At 31.7% G+C, this 27500-nt stretch overlaps 4 protein-coding genes across 9 annotated transcripts in view; 3 read left to right on the forward strand and 1 right to left on the reverse strand.

Annotated features, from left to right (window-relative positions):
• LOC122632033 (chronophin-like) overlaps nt 1-1600 on the forward strand; it is a 3290-nt gene extending 1690 nt beyond the window's left edge. The window contains exons 3-6 of the mRNA XM_043818422.1: nt 245-382; nt 482-692; nt 905-1049; nt 1139-1600. Of these exons, the coding sequence (XP_043674357.1) occupies nt 245-382; nt 482-692; nt 905-1049; nt 1139-1304 (660 nt within the window). The 3' untranslated portion in view covers nt 1305-1600. The remainder of the gene's footprint in view (nt 1-244; nt 383-481; nt 693-904; nt 1050-1138) is intronic.
• An 896-nt stretch (nt 1601-2496) lies between these two features.
• On the forward strand, nt 2497-7282 carry LOC122632031 (mitochondrial amidoxime reducing component 2-like). Of its 3 annotated transcripts, none has more exons than XM_043818418.1 (7): nt 2497-3165; nt 4063-4430; nt 4986-5237; nt 5419-5542; nt 5650-5855; nt 5958-6029; nt 6115-7282. In XM_043818418.1, exons 1-7 carry the CDS (start codon nt 3154-3156, stop codon nt 6290-6292), a joined length of 1212 nt encoding a protein of 403 aa, XP_043674353.1. In that variant the 5' UTR covers nt 2497-3153; the 3' UTR covers nt 6293-7282. The 3 variants fall into 3 exon arrangements, with proteins under 3 accessions (XP_043674353.1, XP_043674354.1, XP_043674355.1); XM_043818419.1 differs by lacking the exon at nt 2497-3165 and adding an exon at nt 3272-3754; XM_043818420.1 differs by lacking the exon at nt 2497-3165 and adding an exon at nt 3272-3750.
• Nucleotides 7283-7492: 210 nt separating this feature from the next.
• On the forward strand, nt 7493-12206 carry LOC122632028 (alpha-N-acetylglucosaminidase). The gene is made up of 14 exons (XM_043818413.1): nt 7493-7711; nt 8245-8408; nt 8490-8668; nt 8782-9000; nt 9116-9343; nt 9432-9495; nt 9586-9731; nt 9841-9925; nt 10144-10293; nt 10435-10577; nt 10733-10892; nt 11010-11200; nt 11475-11866; nt 11987-12206. Exons 1-14 carry the CDS (start codon nt 7633-7635, stop codon nt 12079-12081), a joined length of 2295 nt encoding a protein of 764 aa, XP_043674348.1. The 5' UTR covers nt 7493-7632; the 3' UTR covers nt 12082-12206.
• A 2831-nt stretch (nt 12207-15037) lies between these two features.
• Nucleotides 15038-27500, reverse strand: part of LOC122632027 (probable serine/threonine-protein kinase dyrk2) — a 52986-nt gene continuing 40523 nt past the window's right edge. For all 4 annotated transcript variants that reach the window (XM_043818409.1, XM_043818412.1, XM_043818410.1 and 1 more), the window contains exons 5-10: nt 27429-27500; nt 23756-24119; nt 23088-23284; nt 20063-20452; nt 17548-17750; nt 15038-17102 (exon numbers count right to left, since the gene is read on the reverse strand). The exon at nt 27429-27500 is cut by the window's right edge and continues 1115 nt beyond it. In XM_043818409.1, coding sequence (XP_043674344.1) covers nt 17027-17102; nt 17548-17750; nt 20063-20452; nt 23088-23284; nt 23756-24119; nt 27429-27500 — 1302 coding nt within the window. In that variant the 3' untranslated portion in view covers nt 15038-17026. The remainder of the gene's footprint in view (nt 17103-17547; nt 17751-20062; nt 20453-23087; nt 23285-23755; nt 24120-27428) is intronic.

Here is a 27500-nt window from a genome sequence, read left to right on the forward strand (position 1 = left end):
AGAGAGAGAGAGAGAGAGAGAGAGAGAGAGAGAGAGAGAGAGAGAGAAACGACTTGTCTTAATAGGTTAAAAGAGATAAAATTATCAGTAACTTGTAACTTTGTTAATTTAATTATACGAATTCGTTATTTCGAAATTTTGATAAATAAAACTATCAAACGGATGAAAATATTTTGAAATTATCTATACAAAATGCAACAAAAGTATTACTTTCAAGAATTAACATCGATCTTTTTATTTTCAGGAGCAAGTAATTATTCCGTCGAAAGTTATAGCGTGGTACTTGAAGAAAATTAATTTTCAAGGTCAAGCCTTTACCATCGCTATGGAACCCTTTCGAAAGGTTCTGATGGAAGCCGGTATCGAGTTGTTGGATGAGAAAGTATGTTTTTAATTATTTAAAAAAAGAAAAATAGAAAAATATAGTAAAATGACGTTGAAGCTACGACTAAACGATGTTTCGATCATTTCAATTAATTAGGAACCAAATGTTTATCCAAACAACGTCCCGGCAACCCTCAATGCTGTCCAAGATCGACAATCAGTGAAAGCTGTGATCACTGATTTCGATGTCAATTGTAATTGGGCCAAATTGACCTTCGCCATTTCTTGTTTAAAACGTAAAGACGTATTGTATGTTACTGGTGCTCTTGACAAATGGGTATCTTGCAGCAATGGTAGCCTGATATTAGGTACAATATCATTGTCATTCATTTTCATATGAGGATATGCTAATAATAATAATAATAATAATAATAATAATAATAATAATAATAATAATAATAATAATAATAATAATAATAATAATAATAGTAGTAATAAAAATAATAATTGATCTTTCTCTTTGAACTTTTGAAGAAATATGTTAATCGTGATGTTATAGTTATCAATTGTGATTTCGTAGGACCAGGTCCATTGATCGACATAATCACCGAAGGTAGCGGTAGAACGCCAATTTCCTGTGGAAAACCTAGCGACACATTAAGAAATTATATTTTCGAATTTTGCAACGTTATCAATCCAAAACGATGTTTATTCATCGGCGATACGTAAGTTTATTTTCCTTTACTTCTTTTTTTTTTATCTGTCTCATGTGTTTATTTCTTCTATTTGTTCTTTTTTGTGTTATCTATTTCAGAGTAAATTATGATATGAAATTTGGTGCCTTGTGCGGCTTTCAAAAATTCTTCGTCAGCACCGGCTGTGATAGTTTCGAGGAATCACAAAAAAATGAAGATACATGTCCCGAATATTATCTACCAAATTTCGGCCAATTGCTGTCCATCCTTGATGATGTGGCTTAAAATAGAAATAGAAAGATACATAAGCGGTATTATATCTCCTAATAGAGCAATGCGTTCTACTATTTTCTTTGTTTTTTCTCTCTGTTTGTTTGTTTGTTTTTTTTTTTTTTTGTATGTTCTTTTTTATTTTTTTCTTCTCCTTTTCTTCTTTTTTCTTCTTCGAGACTCGATACGGATGGATCTCAAATATGTATTTCATTTCTTAATGTTAATAAAATAATTATATCGTTTAAGCACAATTAATTTCAACGGGGACAATATGTAATAATAATAATAATAATAATAATAATAATAATAATAATGATGATGATGATGATGATGATCAATTATTATTTTTGCACCGTTGTTTTTTTTTTCTTTTCTCTTCTTTTCTGTCAAGTATTTCTCTTTATCTTATATCATGTATTTTTAACAATGTAAATTGTTGAGTAGGCAATATTCTTTTTTATTTCGATTAATTTTTAATAACACGTAGTAAAGAATATATAAATATATAGTTACACGTCTTCCAAATACATAGATATATAAACGACAGATTTTGTATTAGGATCTAACGATTTTATAAATAAATATCTCGCAATGTTCCTTTACTATTAAAACGATGTTATAGTTGACTCTAAGATATTATACGTATCGTTACAATAAAGTAAAAATGGATAAAAAGAGAGAACAAGAAAGAATATTTACAAACTTGAAAGAACTATAAACGAAACGATGTACGCTTCTGAATATATACTTTACACGTATGCATTATATTATATAAAATATTATTTTTTATCTGAAATGACGTAATGGTGCAATCTAATACATTCGTTTTATCGATAATACTATCTATATCAGTCGAGATATATAATCATTATAATCTATTAAACTCGTTTATCGAATAATCTGTTAAATGATAGCAACAACAAATTTCTAAAAACAAAAAAAAGAAACTATAAAAAAAAAAAAATCTTAAATTGAAATCAGTCGGCAAGTTAGATCTCTGTTATGATCCAGACAGAGAGAGAGAGAGAGAGAGAGAGAGAGAGAGAGAGAGAGAGAGAGAGAGAGAAAGAGATAAGTTAAGAACACTCGATGCTTACCATGCTTTTACAATTACGAACAAGATAACAAAGTTCTTATCAATTTTACTCTTTTTTTTTTTCTCTTTTCATTACACTCCATCGTATATAATTCTTAAAGAAAAAAAAAAAAATTCGCGGTTATAATAACAATTATTAGTTCACATGTATGTAAATGAAGGACAATTATTGATGACCCGTAAGAAACAGATAGAATTTAAATAACGAATAAAAATAGAACGAGAGTTTAGATTATTAGTGTTAAAAATTTGCCAAAGAGTCGTCTCGAAAACTCTACCGCATAGTTTCTCCTCAGTGCACGACGAAGCTTCGAGAGCGCAAGATCGTTTTTTCTCCCCTTCGTTGTTCTCCGTTTCTCCTCGTTCTTTTTCGTGATAGGAGTTCGTACTACAGTACCAGTGATAGTAGAATAGTAATAGTATTAGTAGTAGTAATAATAGTAGTCCTACTGTAGTCATACTGTATTCTGTCGGTGGCCTTACTGGATCCGATAAAATTTGTCGCATGATACGAGGAAAGAACCGGGTGTTCGAGATAGTACTTACGTTTACATACATATATAAACGCGATATTGCATAATACCGACGTTGTAATATGTACGACGCGCGTGTGTGTTAACGAGAATGAGAGATGGCGGTGAATAAATAAAAAATTTGCCTGATCGAGTGATCTTTTTTTTTTTTCTTCTTTATATACATTTTTCTCTATTTTTTTTTTTCATTTTATCTTTCCTCAAAGATAATCCCCTTTTTTTCGTTGATAAAATGTACGGATCGGTGAGTCCCATCTTTTTTCTTCCTTTCAACCATAATTTACATTTATTTCTTAATCGTTGCTAAAGCTATCGTGAAAGTCGATCGTGGGTAAAACGAAAAAAAAAAAAAAAAAAGAAAAGAAATTTATCTTTTAAAGCAATTATTGTTTCAAAAGAAATGTGTGTCATCGAGTCGACGAATAAATATTCTTTGAAATAAGATATCATTCACGATAGTTTTTAATGTTTAATCTTTGTAATGGAAAATTTGGGAAGGAAATCTTTGTAAAGGAAAAAGAAATCGATTGCAATTGCTCGATTTTTAGGTCGCTTTAGTTAGATACGTTTAATTTTATCCGTTTAACGCGTCTCGTGTTTAACGATGTTATACTCGAATAGATTGTATTCGTGTGTTTACGAATCTCTCTCTTCTCTCTCTCTCTCTCTCTCTCTCTCTCTCTCTCTCTCTCTCTCTCTCTCTCTCTCTTTCTCATTGTTTCTCTGAATCATTCGTCTCGAAAGGTGATTTGAAGTTTACGTAAAATCGTTTGAAGATTAACTTGATAAATATTCTTCTTCTGTATATATATCTACATACGCGTTGTACGTAAGTAAGTAAATACGTTCTTAAAGAGAATGTTTAATATCGGTTATCACAAAAAAAAATAAAACGAGTTTTCTTTATCTTTTAAATAGACGATTTACATTCTCACACAGAGATAGTGCGTATTAGGGCTTTGTTAGATAAATCAAAAGAAGAAAGTTCAACAGTCCAAATCTAATTGAAAATAATTCACTCGATGATCTATCATCGAATCATCGAATTATTTCAAAAAGACATAAGGAAAATAAAATTAAGAAGAAAAGAAAAATGTGTAAATATATATATATATATATAATATTTTTTTTTCATTATTAGGAATATAGTTCACGGATCGCGATAACCTGCAGCATTGCGGTGATCCTAGCGATCGTACTTTGGAACGTTAGGAAAAGTTCGTCTGAAAAATCGGATACTAAAACCAAGAAAATCAAGAAAAACAAGACAATGTCTTATGAAACGAGCAATGGTTGCGAAAAAAAGATCGAACCTGAGAAGAAAAAAATTGAGGAGAATGGAGAAACAGTGTCCGATATTCCGAAACTCAAGTGGGTTAAAGTAGGTCGGGTCGAGGAACTCTATTACTATCCTTTGAAATCAGGACGAGGGAAGACAGTGACAGAATGTAAATTTACGGAATTTGGGATATCCGTAGAGAAGAATGGATTATTTACTCTTAGAGATAGGTATTAAGAAATAATATGAATATTTTTATATATAATAAATAATATTAATTATTTGTATATATAATTAATAATATTTTATACTATATAATATTAATTATATATACAAATAATTGATCGACTGAAATAATGTTGAAATTTTTAAAAGAAAAAGAAAAAAATATTACTACTGCTACTACTACTATTACTGTTCTTCATTTAAATATGAGATATAATAGCATTATCAAAATTTCAACGTCGTTCATCGATCAAACCGATAACTACACTGTAGTAAAATTTTCAGTAAACGATAATAATTTTATTTAATTATATATTAAAAACGTTGACATTGTTCATCGACCAATTCAATGTTTCATTGAACGGGAATGAAATATCCACATAGATTAATTCGTATTCTAGTTTGACGAATTCGAAATTTATGAGGACGTAAATTCGAATAATCACGTTACGTGTATTGGTTAGATGAACGTGCCAAGAACAAATGTAATATATCGCTCGACTATATAAATATATTCCCGACTGTTAAGCGAGAAATAAACGTGTTATAATTTTCGACAGAATGTTTTTGGTTTACAACGACGAAACTTATAAGTTTCAAACGGGTAGACAGTATCCAACGATGATTCTAGTCAGTCTGTCCGCCGTAGATGAGTACAAGGTAAAATTAGAAGCCGTAGGAATGCCGAGTGTCGTCTTTAGAGTACCAGAGAAATCCGAAAAGAGTTCTGCAGCCATTGAATGTACGATGTGGTGGGGGGAGCCGGTAAAGTGTATCGATTGTGGTCCTGAACCTGCTGAATGGTTATCTAGGTAACGCATACTAGAAAATCTTATATAGAAAGTTCATTGATCGAGGTTGATTGACCTATTTTATTTATTAAAAAAAAAAAGAAAAAGAATATAGAAAGAAACGAAACACATAAATGATTCAATGATCTTTTTATCACCATTTTTTTCGAAATCTTTTTTTTTTTTTTTTTTTTTATTATAGATTTTTAACCGGCACGAATTCGGGCTTACGTTTGGGCTACTCTTTGACTGATAGAAGACAACTTACTAATGGACCTTGGGAACGTTTCTGCAAAGTTTATAATACTCTCCGAGACGAAGACACGGTATGTTAAGCGATTAATCAAATTGGCATAACGTTGATATATATATATATATATTTTTTTTTTTCGTACGTTAATCATAAAAATAATTATGTCTTTGCGTCTAACAGGGCTTATTCTCGGATATTACGAGTTACATGTTAATGACATCTCAGTCGCTCGATAAACTGAACGAACGATTGGAAACCCCCGTACCGACTTTACAGTTCCGTCCTAATATTGTTGTTTCCGGTGAGAAACCATTTGTTGAAGATAACTGGGAATGGATAAAGATAGGCGATCGAGCTATTATTAGAAACGTTAAACCTTGTCCGAGGTAAGTATACCTAGCGTGTAATAATCAAACAAATCAAATTGATAATTGTATCTTTTTTTTCACGTCATTATTTTCATTAATTTTAATTATTGATTATTCCAGATGTAAAATGATCAAAATTGATCCACAAACCGGTGAAACTACGAAGGAGGAGCCATTGAAGACTTTAAAATCGTATGTTGATCGATCGAAACTCTCTCTTTATCGAATCGATCAACAACAAAATATTTTTATTAATGATTCTCTTTTATTATTTTAGTTTCCGAGAACAAACGGATCCAGATAAAATTTCCGTCGATGGATCAGCTCCGATAATGGGTATATATTGTGGATCGTACGTCACTGGTCGTGTTAAACTCGGAGATGACGTGTTCGTTCATGTACCAGCCGATAATGAAAATTCGAAAATTTCTAACGAGGATACATCTAAAATCTAAAACGTGTTAAGCTCCACGATCGCAGCTATGAAAGCGTGCCTTTGTTGTTAATACAATTATAGTCCGCAGTGTGGGTTGCGCTTTGTCGAATAGAAAATTTGTGAAATGTTTGTAAAGATTGAACGGTTAGTCCAAAGTGTTTCTCAATGTGATTTCGTAAAAACAACTTACATTTTTTCAAGACATTTTAGACTAATATTTTCTTTCTTTTAAATTATACAACTAAAAGCCTAAAGAGTCTCGAAAAAATAGTAATTGTTTTTAATAGGATCATTAATAGGAACGTTTGGTCTGTAACCTTGTTGTCGCGTTTAAAAATAGAAAGAATTGAATTGCTTAAATAATTAAAATCAAACGAAGAAAGAAAGAAAGAAGAAAAGAGTAAAATAAAAATAGAAAGAGCAACGATATGATATCTTCTTATAATCAAATTAGAAAACGTCAATCTCTCGATTTCTTCGAGAGAAAAAGAATCGAATCGATGATAGTGTGACAATAATCGATTAATAAAAATGCTCGTTATCGTTAGAACGAAAATATAAACTCGTTGAAGCGCACTTAAAATCAATTTCTAGTGATTGTTCTCTCTTACATGTATATATACACACGCATATACATATATATATATATCTTTTTTTATAATATATATTATACATAGGTATGTTATACATAGTCGCAATGTATAATGTATCAAAAAAAAAAACATATTTATTTGATTATGCATTCAGTAAAAAGAGAAAAAAAAAGAATAAACGCCTTATTGTAAAAAAGAAAAAAAAAAAGAAAACAAAAAATCACTTTCAACGTATACGTAAGAGAATGAGAATAGAAATTTAAAAAATCACACAATTTCAAATTGAATGCTATTTCAATGTCTTCCAATGCAATTATCTATAACTAAATCAAATTATCTCTATAATAAAAACAAAAATTGTCGTTCCGTTCGTTAGAATAAACACGAGCAGACGCATTGTTGGTTCGCATTACGTATCTCCGTTTCTTTTCTTCTTGATTGATGTGAATGAACGAAAGAGAGAAAAAGAACAATGAGTAAAAGATAAAAAGAGAAGGAGAAAGAGATCGTTATCACCGAGTCACGAATATAACTGCATCGTTTCAACCATTTAGAGTCTCGTTTCAATAGATAAGAATTGTACATATACGTATATATGCATATGTATATGTATTTTAGAGTAGGGATGCTATACACGTATAACTTATAGATGTGAACTCTGTCTCTGTTCTCACTCTCTTATTTCCTTTATACTTTCCCTCTCTCTTCCTCTTGATCTTTTTTTCATCGTCAGTCTGCCATCGAGAGTCGCCGGTTATCGTTCGAGATGACCGCAATAATTCCGTGGATCTGTTTCTGCGCGTTGTTTTCAGGAATTTTTGCGAGTCAACATCGAAGAAAAGACGGTGAGTAAGAATATTATATATATATATATATATATATGTGTGTATATATATATATATATGCATAAAAAATATATAATATATTTATACAGACAGAGTACAGCAACGAAAAGTGTTCAGCAGTGATTTTCTTTTTTCGAAAATGACTCGATAAAAAATAAATTCTCTTCGATAAGTTTTCCTCATAAATATAACCAATTTCAAGATTCTTTTAATTCTCCTTATAACGATACTATTTTTTTTTAATTTTTTTCAATACAAAAACAAAGCTTGACCTCTGTCACGACGTTTTTCGAAAAGAGAAAAAAATATATATAAATATACAACGAGACATAAAAATAATCAGCAGACATTGATAATGATTCTGTTAAACACTTTGTACTTTGAGGCAATCCGTATAATCGTTTTGATAATTACTTTTCTTCGAGATTGTTGGTTTACGAAAAAGTTCGATATTGCGAGCTTAATCTTCTATAGTCAATTTCTTTTCCTTTTTTTTTTTTTTCTCGATCAATTTTATCAGACGTAGTAAATAGGATTTCAGAATACTTTGGGACACTTGAGAACGAGTACTCCAACGGAGGTTCAAGAGAAAGCAGCGAAAGATTTGATTAAAAGATTATTAGGGAATGACGTAGCTCGTTTGTTCAATGTCATCGTCGATCCTAATCTCGGTCCTTCGGAAAAGGATACTTTCCAGGTCGATTGCCTATTAGAAAACAATTAGAATATCGAATGAACGAACGTGAAGAAAAAATTGATTATTATTTTATCCTTCAAGATTAAGAAGAATGATCTTGGAGAGATCGAGATTCGTGGTACTTGCGGGGTGGCTGTTACATGGGGTTTGCATTATTATTTGAAAAATTATTGCAACGTTCATATTTCATGGGATGGAAATCAAATCGAGCTACCTCATACGTTGCCAGATGTCCGTGTTACGATCACGTCGAACGACAGGTTTCATTTTTATAATTCATTACATTTTTTTTTTTTTTTCGTTTGAAAAACTATTTGAAAAAAAATCAAATAATCAACAGATACTTTTTATTTATGTTTCTCTTCCTTTAAAGATTTAGGTATTATCAGAACGTATGTACGTTGGGCTATAGTTCAGTTTGGTGGCAATGGGATCAATGGGAAAAGAATCTAGATTGGATGGCTCTTAATGGGATAAATCTTGCTCTCGCTTTTAATGGACAAGAAGCTATATGGGAGAGAGTCTATGTCGAATTGAATCTAACCATAGATGAAATAGACGAACATTTCGGTGGACCTGCTTTTCTACCTTGGTAAGATCTATTTCGGAATATCTTTTTTCCTTTTTTTTTTTTTTTTTTCTTGATCGATCGAATCCAATTTCTTTTGTAAGATCTTCGAAATGATAGAATTGAAAATCGTTTATAGGACCAGGATGGGCAATATTCGTGGATTTGCTGGATCATTGACTACTCATTGGCATTATCAAAGTATTCGTCTACAGCATCGTATACTTCAAAGGATGAGAGAACTCGGTATTATCCCTGTATTACCTGCTTTTGCTGGTCACGTGCCAAGAGCCTTCGCCAGATTATTTCCCAATGCAAAAATGACAAAAATCGATAGTTGGAATAAATTCGAAGACAGATATTGCTGGTAATAAACAAAAATGAATGAATAAAAGTATTACTAAAATTTTTCTATAGAAAATCTCAAACGATGGTGTTCATTATGACTATTTTAGTCCTTACTTGTTGGATCCTACGGATGAATTATTCCAAACAGTCGGTGAAATGTTTTTACGAGCGGTATGTTGTCTCAAGAAAAAGAATGAAAGAAAAACAAAATTTATGATTTTTTTTTTTTTTTCATTTTAATATTTTTTTCGAATTCCGTAGTACATCGAGGAATTTGGAACGGATCATATCTACAATTGCGATACTTTTAACGAAAACGAACCTGGTAACAGCGAGCTAAGTTATTTGGAAAACGTTTCGAGGTCAATTTTCACGGTCATGAGTAGCGTCGATCCTCAAGCGATATGGTAAGAATAATAAAATCTAACGTTTTGTTTATTAATAAGAATCACAGAGAATCAAAGTAGAATAAAGTTTTAAGTTTTGAAGAATTTTTTTTTTTTCTTTTTTTTAAAGGTTGATGCAAGGATGGCTGTTCGTTCATGATTTCATATTCTGGACCGAGCCTAGAGTGAAAACTTTTTTAACTTCGGTACCTATCGTAAGTAAAAAAAAAAAAAAAGAAAAACAAAACAAGAATAATATTATAATATTTTTTATACGGGTTAGAATCTTTCGATAAAGTTAAGTACATAAATTATTTATACTACGAAAATAATATTATTTCTGTTTCTAATATTTTCTATACGTATATATATTTTTTTTCATATATATATATATATTTTTTTTTTTTCATTTCTTTCATTCTTTTTCTATTAGGGAAAAATGATAGTATTGGATCTGCAGTCCGAACAATTTCCACAATACGCGAGATTGAAGTCTTATTATGGTCAACCTTTCATATGGTGTATGTTACATAATTTTGGTGGCACTTTGGGAATGTTTGGTTCGGTAGAGATCATCAATAAAGTACGTACTGATCATATGAAATAATACGTGTAAAAAGAAGAAAAAAAAAATTAAAAAAAAAAAAAAAAACCGAGAAAAAAGAAAATGCTATTTACATAATTACACTCTACAAAGAAAACGTTACTTTTTATTTATATTAAGCGAGTGTTCGAAGGAAGAGATATGGCTGGTAGCACGATGATAGGAACAGGCCTCACTCCGGAAGGTATTAATCAAAATTACGTCATTTACGAATTGATGAACGAGATGTCTTATCGTCGCGAGCCAGTTGACCTTGATTCATGGTAAATGATTTGCTATCTATACGCGATCGTAATTGAAATTTTTCAAATATTTATATTCACACTGATTATTATCGTACGAGTTATTTTCGATTCGATTCATGACGACGTACGTAAAGCATTAATTAATGATAAGTCAAAATTATCGTTATTTTCAGGTTTGGAAATTATGCTACACGTAGATACGGTGCACAAAACGAGTATGCCACGAGAGCTTGGAAAAATCTAGGAAAAACAATTTATAATTTTGTCGGATTAGAAAAGATTCGCGGAAAGTACGTCGTTAGTACGCGACCGAGTTTAAAACTTTATCCTTGGGTAAGAAAATAGAAAAGAAAAGAAAAAAGAAAAGAAAAGATTTAACGAATAAAACAAATTGAAATTCGTTCGGTAATCTTAATAGCATTAAAAAAGAAAAATATTGTTATTCTTTAGACTTGGTACGAGCCGGATAAATTTTTAAACAGTTGGAATACATTAATGATGGCACGATACGGAAGAGGAAACAGTACTTTGTACAAACACGACGTAGTCGATTTAACGAGACAAGCACTTCAATTAATAGCCGATCGAGTTTACGCTAACATCATTGATTCGTTTAATAAGAAGAATCTGACTGCACTTCGGTAATGATAATTGACGTTTCATTTACAACTTTGTCAATTACATATATAAATATACATATATATATATATAAGTATATATTTTATATATATTTTTAATATATATATATTATATTATATTAATTATATATATTATATATTATTATATTAATATATATAATTTTATTATATATAATATATATAATATATCTTTCTTTTTTATTTATTCGTTCATTCATTTCTTTTTTCATCCATTTCGATTTGCAACGATTGATTACACTTGACGATTGATCAACAGATCACATTCCGCTTTGATGTTCGATTTATTCGACGATCTCGAGATCATCCTGGCATCGAGTAAAGACTTTTTGTTAGGTACGTGGTTGAAAGCTGCAAAAGCTATGGCAGAAGATGGAAATGAAAAGGAACTCGAGTCTTACGAGTATAACGCGAGAAATCAGATCACTCTTTGGGGACCGAACGGTGAAATAAGGGACTATGCTAACAAACAATGGTCCGGAGTCGTTATCGATTACTTCAAACCAAGATGGATGATTTTTCTTAAAGCACTCGACGATACTCTCGCTAAAAAAATAAAGCTTAACGTGACCGAGATCAACGAGAAAATCTTCGTTGACGTCGAGGAACCATTTACTCGATCGAAAAAGATTTATTCAACCGAACCGAAAGGTAATCGTTTCTTTTTTTTTTTTCCTCTAAATTTTTTTTTTCGCTTTTTATCTTCTCGTTCTATTTTTTTTTTCTCTCTCTCTCTCTCTTTCTCTCTTTCCCTTCCTTCTTCCTTTTTAGGTGACTCCATCGACATAGCTATGAAAATGATCGAGAAATGGTACAAACCAAATCTAACGATGAAAATTCGAGGATCGAGAAAATCACGAGTCTGATCATCGAATCCATCGATCATCGATCGTGTCGAATCAAGTCAAGCTAGTTTTTACTTTTTTAATATAGTCTATAAAATTTCTATGTACTTTGTTGATATTTAAAATTCTCTGGAAATATCTAAATTAATTTTTAAAAATAAGAAATCAAACGTACACTTACCTTTTTTTTCTTCCTTTCTTTCTTTTTTTTTTTTTTTTTTTTTTTTTTTTAACTGGAACGATTAGATCTCACATCCAGCAGGTTCAGGTTTCACGATATACTGTTACATCGGCCCTGATCAAAATGATTTATAATTTTATTGGATTGGGAAAAGGAAGAGAGAAAAGAAATAAATGAAATATAATAATACACACCTGACAGTTGTTTCTTCCTTCGTTTCTTCATATTTTTAAGATAACAGTACGGTACAATGGTCGAATTATGTAAATTACAAATTTCGATTCGAAGAAAAACATTGAATTGATTCGAGCAAATAGAAGAATATAATAAACTCATTGAACTTTCCAAAGTATAAATATTAATTTTTTTTTTTTTGTCTTTTCTATCCAAGTCGATCGTACATATATTGGCAGTAGACGAGAACACAATAAAAAAAAAATTATACGATTAAATCAATTATTAGAAAAAAAGAGAGAGAGAGAAAAAAAGAGAGAGCAAATATAAAGAGAAAAAGAAAAAAAAGAAACAAAATGAGAAAAGAAAAAATGAAATTAATTATATATAAATTAATAATTAATTTCTATATAATTATAATTGTATATAAATTAATTGTAATAACCATCTAACAAACTTGTTACATTCGTCTAATCGCTCGATGATAAATAACATGGAAATATAATTCAACTTCGTATTTCACACGTACATATATATAACTCATATGTATATACATAAATACATACATACATACATACATATATATATATATATATATATATATATATATATATATATATATATATATATGAATATAATAAGATTTTAGAAAGATAGTGCGTATCTAGATAGAACGTACAAAATATGTTTGTGCATTTGATAAGAATAAGACGTTGAAAGGCGTTAAAGAGACATCTACGAATAAATGTACTTATATATTACCGGTATAGAGTGTTTAAGTGTACTTTGTTTACGTGTTTATGCAATGTATAGAATATTTTTTTTATGTATAGAATATTTTCTGTTCCTCCTTTCTCTTAAATATCATCGATTGAATAATACCCGTAAGAACGTTGCACGGAGTGTTCACCAACGCTCGCTCATTAAATTCTTTAATCACTCGAAAATTGTTTATAAGTACGTAAGAAGAAAAAGGGCAAAAAGATGAAAGAAAAAAATACAGCTTCAAAAGCATTAGAAAATATTATTTTCATTCTGTTACAACATTACTGTTTGGAGCGTTCGCGAATCAATCCGATCGTGTGCGACCTATGTATGTGTGTGTATGTGCGCGTGTGCTATGATTAAAAAAAGAAAGAAGATAAAAGAATAAAAAAATAAAAACGAAAAAAGTAATCTCCTAGAAAGAGAGAATCACAATTATAATCGACCTCCTTTCTTTTTTTTTTTTTTTTTTTTTCTTTAATCAATTTCTTTAATAATATTTCTTTGATTTCGGATCATCTAATCGTAAATTTTATTATAAAAAATGAGACAAAAGTTTTCTGGATAAATTTTCAAAAGTAATTACTCTTTTTTCAAAGATCTTTTAGCCTCCTGTAGTTTTGTATGATTTGAAAACAAATATCGATCTGTGAAGTTTCGAAAGAGTTTAAACGATTTATTAAAATCACTTGAAAACTTTACGAGTCCTTAGAGAAGACTTTAGTAATATAATTGTAATTTTATAGAAATTTTGAAAAAATTCTTTCTTTCCTAACTCCCCCCCTCCCTCCCTCCCCCCGCCCCTCTCTCTCTCTCTCTTTCTATCGGACATCACACGTACAATAAAATATAAACAAAATTTTTTTACATAGATCGCACGTTCGTGTGTGTATATATATATAACTGGGATTATTAAAAATTATTTCGTAAATATCGATTTTAAATAGGATATGACTTGAAATCGCTTTCCGCGAGCTCCCGAAAACTATCGCTAATAAGATTCACACGTATATTTATGGTCCCCCGTGGTCTTAATAAGGTCCGACTAAATCACGAGTCTTTCTTTTTAACCACCCACAACCCACCACCTACCACCCACCATCCACCATTCATCATCCATCACCCTCTCCCCCTCTCTTCTTTTCTTGTTTTTCAATTTATATGAACCTTCCTCCGATTTGTCTATCCTTTATATGCCATCTTTTCTTTTTTCTTTTTCTCAGTTCTTCTATATTCTTTTTATACTCTTTCCCCTCATTGCTCAATATATATATATATATATATATATATATATATATACAGATCATATTTCTATGGTTGCCTTTTCTTGGTCGTGTGCTTTGCACCATTGTTGTATACAGCGTGTGAAAGCTTTTATTTATTGATCCATCACTATCGTTGCGTTTTGTTTTATTTTATTCTCTTTTATTATATATCGTTTTATTTTCTTCCTTCCTTCCTTCCTTTTTTCTTTCTTTCTTTCTTTTTTTTTGTATTTTTTATTTTATTATTATTATTATTTTTTTTTTTAAGCATACGTCTGTGCCCGTCTGCCAACGTTTCGTTTTAAATATGATAGCGATATTTTGTCTTTCTTTTATTCCTTTTTTTTTTTATTTTTACTTTTTTGTTTTTTAGATAAAAAAAGAAAAAGATAGAAAGAGAAAGAGCGAGAGAGAGAGAGAGAGAGAGAGAGAGAGAGAGAGGGAGGGAGAAAAAAAAACAGATTCCACCATACCGTATTAAAAAAAAAAAAGTTTTCTTGTTTCTCGTATCGATCGAAGAAAGTTTGTAAAATAATTTCTTTAATTTTTTCTCTTTTCTTTCCTTTTCCTTCCTTCTTTCTTTCTTCCAACCCCTTCTTTTTTTCCTTCGACGTCATCTTTTTTTATAAATCCACGACGCAAGAGCCTCATTTCATGCAAATTCGATAATATAATTTCTTCTTTCTACTTTGTTGAATAATATTCGATCTTATAAAGTGAAGAAAGATGGCTAAGTATTAAATCTATCTTCTCCCTATTAGCGTTTCCTTATAATTAACGATAATAATCTATCAGATTTCGTTTAAAGCTATGGTCCATTAAAAATGTCATTATCTAATTCGGAATGTTGAAACACACTTAGATCGTTTGTTGTTGAAACGGGTTAATCGTCTTCCCACCCTTTTTTTTTTCTTTTTCTTTTTTTTTTTTTTTTTTTTTTTTTCATATCAAAATTACACCTATGCTTCTAATACATTCTAATCGTGAAAGATCGGAGATCGAAATATATATATATGAATATATATAAATATATATATTTCCTTTTTTTTTTCTCTCCGAAGAATAAAGTGCGATCAAGTTTTCATCTTTCTCCCTTTTCCTCCGTAGATTTTGTCTTCTCTTCTAAGAAATATAATAAATCTATTAACGATAAATAGGACGTCGTTGTATATATGTATAGGGTGGACTCTCTTTTCCTCTTTTTCGAGGAGTCACGTTTTCTTTTAAAAACGTACGAACACCCACACGTATTAAAATTCTAATGTTCTTAACATGCAGAACAATTGCGGAATAATAATAATAATAATAATAATAATAATAATAATAATAATAATAATAATAACAATAAAAAAATTGATCGAAGAACTTTTTAGAAAGAGAAAAAATAAATAAAAGGATCGCGTAAAAAGTTTTTTAAACAAATATCTCCCGATCAAATAGAAATACATACGTCTTACGATTTCTATTTAATTACGAGGACCTTTTAATATACCGAAAAAAAATAAATAAATAAAAGTGGAAATAAAAAAATATAAAAAGCAAAATAAGACTTGAAAAAAAAAAAAATAGAAAGAAAGAGAATAAGAAGCGATAATATCAGTGCCAAACATTCTTAAAGCGTGCAAAATCTAAATCGTCCAATCTAGTTTAAGATAAGGAAATTCGTTGATTTCTCAAGGATTTTCAAGGATGATTTGTGTCTAATTTGTTTCTTCTTTTGGCACTGATCTATAATATCTATATATTCTATTGATGCAAAAGTTATGGTAATTACGAAATCAAAGAGAGACCTCTCGTTAATTTAAATTAAAGTAACACGAACGTAGATTATAAAGCTGGCGGAGATTACGTCGAAAAAATTCGTTGCCTCGTTTACGATCATCTAATATCTGAATTTCTCGCATCCTACCACATTGGCACAAATTTACCAACTTCATTTGCGATAGTTATTCTCTAGATTCTAAATATTATAATATCGCAAAACCCGTGGTCCATCCCGATAATTAATCAAATAATTAATTCTATAATTAATTAATTATTTAATTAATTCATTCATTCATTCATTAAGGAGAACAACGATTGAGAGGATCCTTCGTGCAGACTCATAGAAACGCTATCGTTCGTGCGCTTACGTAAATTGTGCATTATGATATAAGAAAGAACGAAAGCATACGGAAGAACCCGTTGGATCGTTGATTCATCGATCGATCAAATCGAGATCATCGAGATCTATCCGTCTTAGTTATTTTTTATTTATTTTTCTTATTCGTTTATCGGACCAAGTAATGCACGAATAAATTCGTTCGTTCTTGACCATATTTCTTTCTTTCTTTCTTGTTTTTTTAAATTTATATTATTATTATTATTATTATTATTATTATTATTATTATTATTATTATTATTTCCCTTTTTTATCTCATGTTCATTTAAAATAAGAAAGAAAAAAGGGAACGAGCGATAAAGATCGATTAAGACTTTCGTGGAAGAATGATTTTCGTTGGTTCGATCGAGACGAATATTCGTCGTCGATCTCGTCACAGCTGCTTTTAATTAATTATCGAGCGCATTACTGACGAACGTATCACCGCCTCTCGATTTCCGCTTCTTGATTCGACGCTTCCGTCACTGGGGGCAGAGGACTCTCCATTGATATTTGCCTGAAGGATAATTATCACATATTGATTGATAACGTTGAATGCTGTCGTCGACGAACTCGGATACGCGAGCTTCCTCGACCTTACATTTTTTTTCTCCGTTTTCTTTACATCGATATTAATTAATTAATTTCATTTGTATCGACAATTTTTTTCATTCCTTCTTCTTTTTCTCTCTCTCTCTTTTTTTTTTTTTCACTCAACGCAGCCTTTAAATAAACGATGCATAAAATCGAACTTTTTAAAAATCTTCGAATACACGATCGCTCGAGTCTTTTTTACATCTTTTTTTTTTCTCTCTCTCTCTCTCTCTCTCTCTAGAATTAATTTCTTTTCTTTTTTCTTTCTATTTGGTTTTCTCTTCGTTTAACTCAACGATGCATCGTTAGATCGCAAAGAAAAGAAAAGAACAAAATGTAAACACGGAAAAATTATTCAAGATCTTTACCTGTTATTCGCCTGCCAATCGTACGAATCCGGAGCCGAATTGCTTCTACCTGATCTCTGAAATCTCTCAGTTTTGATGTTCCTTGTTGTGGTAGAACGTTGAACCAAAGATTCCGTAGTCCTTCCTAACGGTAGAGAAGACTCCGTTACTGGGTCTCCGTCGTTGCCTAGAGTTCTACCAATTTTCTTCGGTAGAAAAGGATTCTGAAAAAAACAAAAAAAAAAACAAAAAAAACAAAAAAATGAAAGGAAAAGAAGAAATTATTATTTCTTTTCGCTTTGTTTTCTTATAAATTGTTTTTTTCTTTCTCTCTTTCTTTTTCTCTCTCTCTCTCTTTTCTCCTTTATTTCCTTCTCGTACTTCAGCTTTCAACTTTTTTAAGAACTTACGTAAAACGAGGACGCATTTGTTCGGCTACATATATCAACTGTTCTATCTCTTTTCCTCGCACGTTAGCTACGAACAAATCCGACCCCTTTAAATCCTTCCTCATATGCGTTCTCTCTCTCTCTCTCTCCCTCTCCCTCTCTTCTGTTCTTATATCTCTGTTACTGCTCTATTTCTCTCTCACATACACACACACACACACACTCTTTCTTTCTTTCACAGGTGTCGTATGTACTCACGACGAATACTTTATACGAGAATTTTGCATAGTCTTGACATCCATGCAAAGTCGGATACGTCAGCGTTCTCGCTTTGTTTAATCAGAAAGATCGGAGAGAGCTAAGAATGAATAATTGCTGTTTGCGATTTAGTTCATTTTACGAATCGTAATCTCAAAGAGTAACAGGAAAATGTCTGTACAACGAAATGGATTGATATTTTGTCGAAGAAAATGATGCTTGAATCGATTTGATTTATTTCAATAATGTTTCTTGTTACTTGCGCCTGGAGTTAGTCAACACTTCATACACGGTCGATAACGTGGCAAACGTACTCGCGTACCATTCCCTTCGTATCATTGCCTATCGTAGGGGCACAAAAAAGTTTCTTACTGATAGATGGCGCTCGCAAGCAATTATTATCGACAGTGTTTGTAGCATTGCCTATCTCCAGGCACGATAATTACGAAACGATAATTAAAAATGCTAATGAAGAAGTCATTAACACTCTTGACGATTAAAAAATAAACCGTATCGAGATGATCCATTCCACTTGAGAAAATAACTGATAAACTCTGTAATTCCCGAGAGAGAAATAAGAGGGAAAACGAACGATAAAGAGAGAAAGAGAGAATGTCTTTAAGCAAGAACGAGGAGATCAAGATAGTTTACATAATCGAAATTCAATGCAATTCTTCTCTATCCGTAAAGGATCAGGAAAAAAGGCCAAGAAGAAAGGTCAAAAGAAACGACTTTTTATGTTAACCAAGCAAGGAGTTGACAAGTTCTTTCTTCAAAAAAAAAAAAAAAAAAAAAGAAAAAGAAAAAAGAGAAAAAAAAATAAGAGAACACATACATAAAGAAAGTTCGTTCATCGAGATTGTTAACGAATGTAGGAAGGAAGGAACACGACATCCTTCCTTCTTCGGTTCTTGAAAAACGATGATTCAATGTCCTCCACTTTTATTTATGTATACGTGTCTCATGCATGTGTTCGTATATGTTTGTTTAAAGATATAATAAAAAATTCATAGACTTGTAAAATGTGAAAGAATGAAAGGTAAGATGGATGATTTATTTATACAGGATTTTTCGAACGACCTCGATAAACCAAAATGGCTATGGTACCTTATTGTCTTATCATATCCATTCTAATAAACGTATAGCACGATGGCCGATCGTACGATAGAGAAACCGGATTACATATCCGCACATATTGCGGTTACGATATACCGCATCCCTGAACGTGCAATCGAATTTCAAAGCTAGAGTAGATACGAGTAGAAATCGAGAGAAGGGGGGAAAAAGGGTGTGTTTGCGGGAAAGTAGTGCAACGAGGGAGACGATGGAAGAACGGATGAAACTCGACTATAAGAGAAAATGAGAAATTATACGAATGGTTATATCAACGGGGGATAGGAGTAAAATAAAGCAAAGAGAAGTTTCTTTGAAATAAGATAAGTGAGACGCGTCTTCGCGGGTGAGAATACGCGAATGGGGAATAATCGACGACGAACCGAGTTTTGTATTTTAATTCGAGGTCGTTGCGATGCTTCAAAAGATATGTAAATTATATATGTGCGCGCGTGTACGTGTGTGTGTGTGTGTGTGTGTTTTATTGTTTAAAGCTGGTTATGAGAAATATATTAGCTATACTATTCGAGTACGAGTTATAATAAGAGCGATGAAATAAAATTGACGATAAAATAATAATAGATTGGAAATAATGCAATTTATGAATCGTGTGTGTGCGTGTGTGTGTGTGTGTATTATTTATGTATATAATATTATTTATTAAATAATGTATAATATTATTATATTAAATAATATTATATATATATTATTTATATATTATATATATATAATTATTTTTTCTTTTTTTTTTTCTTTCAAGCGTAACACTGTCTTACTTGAAAACTATGCTGCTTGAGCATTTTCTTAACGAGAATCAACGTGTCCAGTTTGGGCACTTTGGTCACGACCCTTTCTACTTCCTCGTCGGTAACAGTCACCGGAAGTCGACAATTGTCCGCTTCACTCGGCAATGGATCCTTCCCAGTGTTGGTCAACCAATCGTGTTCCTTCAATCTTCGCAATGATATTCTCTCGGCCGGCTCCTTCGTCAACATCTTTACGATGAGATCCTGTAGATCCTTCGAGAGTTTCGGACACTCTGGAAATTTCAATGGTTCCGAACGTATGGCTGCTTGAACGCCAATTATACTTCCCGCACCATCCCATGGTACTCTTCCAGTAACCAAGGAATAAAGCGTCACTCCCATTGACCAAACGTCGCACGACTGCAAATAAATAAATAAATAAATAAATAAATAAATAAATGAATAAATAAATGAATAAATAAATAATTATTCAGGTACATAACGCGTATATACCACTATCTAAACCATAGAAAGTTTAAAGATTTATAACGTTTCAACGACGGCGGTTTAATTATCAAGTCAAGGATTATCAGGAAAAAAAAGAAATAAAAAAAAAAAAAAAAAAAAAAAAATGGAAACTGCGGTCATTCACTGCTACCGGTTATCTTCGAACATGCGGTTAACATTTTGATGGATCGTCTCGTCCTATCGTCCGAGAAAATTATACGGTGTCGAACGGCTTAAGGCGACGCTTCAAGAATGTGGATAGATCATTTTCTAATGCCCCGAGCTATCTCTATCGAAGCATATCGAATGAACGGAACGACTTAACGAACTGGAACTAACTACTTTCGTCGTTAAAAAAAAAAAGAATCAAAGAAAGAAAGAATAAATAAATAAAGAAAAAAAAAAAGAGAAAGAAATCGGAGAGATAACAGCGATATTTCGCAAAAAAACAAAAAAAAAACAAAAATAAATAAATAAAAAAAAAAAAATACATTCCCTAATCTTCATTTCCACGTTACATATATCGCAAGTAAGGCCTAACAAATTTATCTGCAAATAATTCAGAAATTATTCCATCTCCGTATTTCTCTCCCCTCCTTGTTTTTGTTATTACTTCAGACGAGAGACGCATTATCCTCACACAATTTATCAGCATGCCTTTTCATTAGATTCTAACGCGCGTAACACGATACGTTGTATTCTCCAGTTGGCATTCTCGTAAACCATCCGATGATTCCGCGAGTACGACAAGTTGGAATTCGTGGGAACAACAGTAGATAATTATTTCGATGAAATTACGAGGAACGATACGCCGCTTGGCTTCTAAATACAAAATCTCTTCCGAATGGATATCCCTCCCGTCGAGTACTATTCTTATCGCATCTCAAAGTAATTAAGCCTCTAATTGTCTTTCTTCTCTGCGTTCGCGATCTCGTTAATTGTCTTTCGCCAATTATCTTCAAATAGGAACGCGCGATACCGAGGAATACTCATAAAAAGAAAAATTGAATCAATTTATTAATTGTATCTAAGTAAGCAATTATAAAAGGAGATAAATAAAGAGAGAGAGAGAGAGAGAGAGAGAGAGAGAGAGAGAGAGAGAGAGAAAATGGTAAGAAACTTTTCATCGATTAATCGTTTAATTTCAATTTCGTCGTTATAAACAACATTAAAACGTCGTCCTTCGAAAATGACCTTATCCCGATTCGATACCGATCGAGTAATCTCGATTAAGCAAACTACGTTACATCCGTACGTTCGAGAATACGATTACGAAGCCTCGGCCAAGGGTTATTTACATTCTGTAATTAAGCCTGGTATCACGATCTTAATATCGGCCAATGGAAATCGATAAGTCCTTTTCCTGAATAACATCGATAATGAATATATCAAGGAGATCAACACTCGAGATAATACGAGTAGGATTAACCTACGTTCTATTTGCTTTCTCTCTCATCCTCTCTTTCTGTTTTTCTGTCTCTATCCATCTATTTAATTTTACGATGAAAGAAAATCAATTCGCGAATAAATACTTCATTAAATTCATTTATTATTACAATCTGTCGTTATATCGTTCTATATTCGTTCCATGATAAAGATCAAGATCGAGCTACACACGAACATTTTTATCCTAACCGAACAAAACTGTCCATTCGTCGAATAAAAAAAAGTTCGATCTCTTCGTAGATCTTTCTTTTGTCTCTGTTCAATCGATGAACTTGCTATTGCTTGGTACGTGACCCGTTGAGCAGAAAACTTTCACGATGAATTCTCGCACGGCGAAACGTTTCTGTTCTATCGTTCGTCGAAACGAGAAAAAAAAAAAGAAAAAGAGAAAGAAAGAAATCTCTTTTTGCTTTGAAAAATTGTTGATGAGCGAGAAAAAAGATTTCTTTCTTTTTTCTTCCTCGTCAACAATTTTTCAAATCACCGAAATCCTCGAAAATATATCCTCCTTGCAAAACCTTCGATATCTAATTTCGTTGCTGAAGGAGAAAAAAAAATTAAAAGGAAATATATTAAAAAATAAAAAAGAAAGGAAGAAAGAATAAAAGAAATCTTTTTTTTTTTTTCTTCCCCATCAACAATTTTTCAAATCACCGAAATCCCTTAAAATACGTTCGCGCTTATTACGAAACTTTCGATAACTAATTTCGATAAGTCGCGAAATAAAGAAAAAAAAATTATATATATATATATATATATATATATATAAAAGTAAAAAAGAAACAAATAAGAATATCTTTTCGTTTTATGTACACCTTTAAACGTAACTAACGTCGAATAAAAAATAGAAATTCGAACGAAATAAAATATATCGAATGTTTTGAAAGAACGTCGTTTGTATATATATATATATATATGTGTGTGTGTGTGTGTGTGTGTGTGTGTGTGTGTGTGTATATAAAACGAATAAAAAAGAATAGAGATTGTTGCTTTTTCTTTTCTTATTTTTCGTCGCTCATTTTCGTCGCTCATTTTCATCACGCGTTTTCTCGTAAATACAATAAAATATATAAAGAAATAATGAAATAAGTAAATACTTTACCGTTCCGGAATAATGAGCGTCTGGCATGGTTGTTTCCGGTGCTGCAAAAGCTGGTGTACCGGCTGGTCCCGATAACAATTCTCCGGATGCCCTTAATTCCGCGCTAACACCCAAGTCCGCGATCTTTATGCGGCCATCGCTATCCACCAGAAGGTTGCTCGGTTTAATATCGCGATGTACTATTCGTTGATAATGTACTGTGAAAAAAAAAAGATTAGGAGAAAAAGAATCAACTTTTCATTTCCTTTAAAGTAAGAACATCGAACAAGTAGATACGATTCTTTTCGAAATACTCTCATTTCAATCATGGAAGAACGTCTCTCGAAATTACTCTCGACGATATAATCGAATTTTTTTTTTTTTTTTTGGTTTTGTTTTATTTAATCGATTAGAGATTTTTCTTCGAATAGAATCTCTCGAAAATTATGAAGTTAATTAAGAGCCAATTAGAAAAATTGTCTCGCGAAAGAAATGATTGAGTTTTTTTCTTTCTTTCTTTTTTTTTTTTTTTTTTAATCAACTTTTGCCGCTCGACAGAACGTATGTTCGGACGTTCGATTACAGTGGAACACGATTGATAGGATCAAGCCTATGCGAAAAGAAAAGGAAAAAGAAAAAAAAGAGAAAAGAAAAGAAAAGAAAGAAAAGAAAATGAAAAAGGGACTCACGATATTCGATACCCATAACGACGTCCCGAAAATTCTTTCTGGCTGTATCTTCATCGAGTGGCTTGTCGGTTGGGATCTGCAAAACTTCTCCCTTCTGTACTAACTCGAATACCAAGTAAAGATTATCCTCGTCCGGGTCGTCGAGTACTTCGACCAACTTGACGACGTTCGGATGATCCAGTTTCTTCAATAGAGCTATCTCTCTGTATACCTTTGCCAAAGGATCCGCAGTACCCTTTCTACCGGGTGCCATTCTACCGAAAATACCAGCCTTCTTCATCAGTTTCCTCTTGCTTAATATCTTCATTGCATAATGGGTATCGTCTTCTTCGTTGTAAGCTAACTTTACGATACCGTACGAGCCCTATCGTGCGAATAACGAGAAAACTTTATTACGAGATTAATTATACTTCCTTCTGAAATATCTACACGCCTATATTTATGTGTATACATACATATTATATATATATATACATGTATATGTACGTAGGTATGTATGTAGGTATGTATATATGTATTATATATATTATATGTATATGTATGTATGTATGTATTATATACGTATATGTATATATATATGTGTATGTAAGTATGTATATATATATTTTTGCACGGGTATATATATATATATATATATATATATATGTATATAATCGTTTCACTCCAGCATAAGTACCTAATAAAATTCAAAGTCAACTATTATAATTAGAACGTAAAAAGTTTGAGATTAAAACTTAGTTTGTTATACATATAGAATTAATAACATCACTTAGCAGTAGGAGATAAGAAAGAAATTACGTTTCGATGAAGTAAAACGAAGAGAAGGAAGGCGAGGTTAGATCGACTCGAAAAAGGATGGGCTGGAAGGGAGAGGAAGGGATCAAACTTTTTTATACAATGTGGCACGTATAAAAGGGGAGCTCAACCGTAAAATTATTCGTATTCGTTAATTCGAAATCGTTATTTTAAAAATGATTGTTCCTTCATATAAAGGACGAATAATACGAACGAAATATTATTTCTAACTGATTTAAGTAAAGAAACAAACAAACAAACAAATAAATAAATAACTTAATAAAAAAAGGATAAACAATTTATTTTCATAAAGTGCGATATCAAAAGATTAGAATTCCAAAGATTAGGAAATACGTAAATCGAAAGCAATTTAAAACTAACGTCCCAATTAGCTTTTATTATTTCGTCGTTCAATCGACACGACGTTCTCGTAATTAATTTGCCGTCGCTACGGTAGCGACGACGGTAACGAGCTCGATCTCGAACTACCGACGCGGCCAATTTGACTTTGACTTTAATTATGCCGACGGAGATTCTTCCTGAGGCGCCTCGGGCTAAATGCTCACCGATATCGCTCTCTTTCGCACTTTTAAATTCTATTAATTTTCTTCACGCCCGACGAATTTCTAAAAAAAAAAAAAAAAAAAAAAAATTAAAAAAAAAAAGAAAGAACCTATACGAATCGCTGCTGTTTATTTATTTATTTATTTATTTACTCGTATTATGTATCTTTGTATTTACTCTCATTTACGTATCTTGATAAATAGATTTATATTACTTGATAAATAGTTAATATTACTTTTCTATAAAAATTCACTATTAATTTCTTTCCTCTATATATCTGTTATATAATATATATATATATATATATATATATATATATATATATATATATATATAGACTATATCGTCCGATCTACGTGATCGTGTCATTAAATATCGATTAGACAGTTCAAGTCGAGAACAGCTAGCTAGCTTATCAAATTTCTCTTATGCACTCTCCTTCTATTTCATTATTAATCGTTTTTGCAACGTATCAAACGGATTATCCTAATCGATTTTCGATAACAACACGAACTATCGATGCCACGACATCGACATGGAAAATACGAAAGACTCTATCTAACTTTCTACCCCTTTTTATTTCAATAATCTATGAAATGTATATAGAATGACGAAGGACTGCTGAGGGTGTTAGAGAATCAGAAGAAGAAATCGAGCGGTTGCCAAAATTTGCTAGGTGATTTTAAAAATGGACCATCCTTTTCGAAACTTTTTAAGCCAATTTCAAATTGTTAAAAAGTTTCCAGGCTTGTGATTCGAAAAAAAGAAAAAAAAAAAAGGAAGCTCTCGAGACTGAAGAGAATAGTCGATTTTTAAATTCGTCTAAATACTTTCTTACTTCATTCATTCATTCATTCATTCATTCATTCATTCATTCATTCATTCATTCATTCATTCGTTAATTCTATCTACTACATTCATTCATTAATTCATTCATTCGTTCGTTCTATTCCAACTTTCGAGATAAATTGTTTTCAAATAATATAATACTATATAATTTTGAGACTGAGATAGTAATCGATGGATTAGATCAAAATGAATGGTTAATTGAAGATTTCATAATAGAAAAACCCGGAAGGTGTAGGCGTAGAACAGGAAGAGACTCGAAAGAGAGCCGTTCATGATTTTATACTTTGCTATAAGATGGCTACGCCGATCTGCACGGAAAGCTTCCAGAGATAGATATACGAAAAAGGTGTTCTTAAGTGTTCCCTCGAGGCGAGCGAAGGTTTGAACGAAAGAAACGTGTCTTATCGACCATCTCCCTTTCACTCTCGGTATTACTCTCGCTCTTATTTTTTCTTTCTTTTTTTCGTACACGCCCACACACACACACACACACGTACACCCACGCATACATACACGAGCGCATGCACGCAAACATATAAGCAAGTAAGTTAAGTAAGTACAAAGAAACAGTTTCCTTCTCCAAGTTTCGGCCCTTTTAAGATTATCAAGATCGTCGTTCGTACGACGATCGAGGAGCAGGTTGAAGGTCATCTTGAAGTAGATCTTATCGATACTACTCGACTATAATTTCATTGAATCGCCTTTGAAAAGTCGTCCGTTAATTTCCGATAAAAAACGCTTCTAACCGAGAAAAGTTTCTACTTTTTGAAATATTTTTCTATTTTCGAAATTTTATTTTATATGATATAAAATGCGTCGATCGTTTTATTTATTTATTTCGTTGTTAACTTTATCGCCATACGATAATACGTTATCTTGGTTAAAAATGAAAAGGATATCGGAACGTTACGTTTTTTATGATTTTCTTTCGGACACAAGCACACTTTATTAAAAATACTCCTCTATTTTTATTCCCATCTATGTGTTTAAGTTTACGTGAAAAGGAAGAAGGGTTGAAAAAGCAGACATCAAAGTTACCGAGACTCTCATTTCATAAAAAGGAGCCCCCAACTGTGCGATCTCTACAAATCTTCGTAACAGCGGGAAGGAGAATGAATTGGATTGGAGCTTCTGTTAAACGCGCTTCCCTCTTTGTTTTTGTTCCGTGTCTTCTTTTTTTTTTCTCTTTCTTTTTTCCTTTGCGGGCGCTAGAGTATCGATCGTTCTAAGAACATACTTGTCTAATCATTCTCGATAAAGAAGAGCAAAAAAAAAAAAAAAAAAAAAAACAGAAAGAAAAAAAAAGGAAGAAGTAAAAGAAAACAAAAAAGAGAGAGAGAGAGAGAGAGAGAGAAAGAGAATTTGAAAAAAAAAAAAGAGAGAGAAGGAAAATCTTTGCAAAGGCAACAACAATTATACTAAACCTAAGTCGTTCAAAGAAGATTAAAATCATGGATCATCTCACCTGTCCGATATTGTCCAACAATCTGTACTGGTTCAACTGTAATCCACCTTGAGTGTTATCGATGGAAACTCT

This window comes from Vespula pensylvanica, chromosome 9, assembly GCF_014466175.1.
Source record: "Vespula pensylvanica isolate Volc-1 chromosome 9, ASM1446617v1, whole genome shotgun sequence".
NCBI lineage: Eukaryota > Metazoa > Arthropoda > Insecta > Hymenoptera > Vespidae > Vespula > Vespula pensylvanica.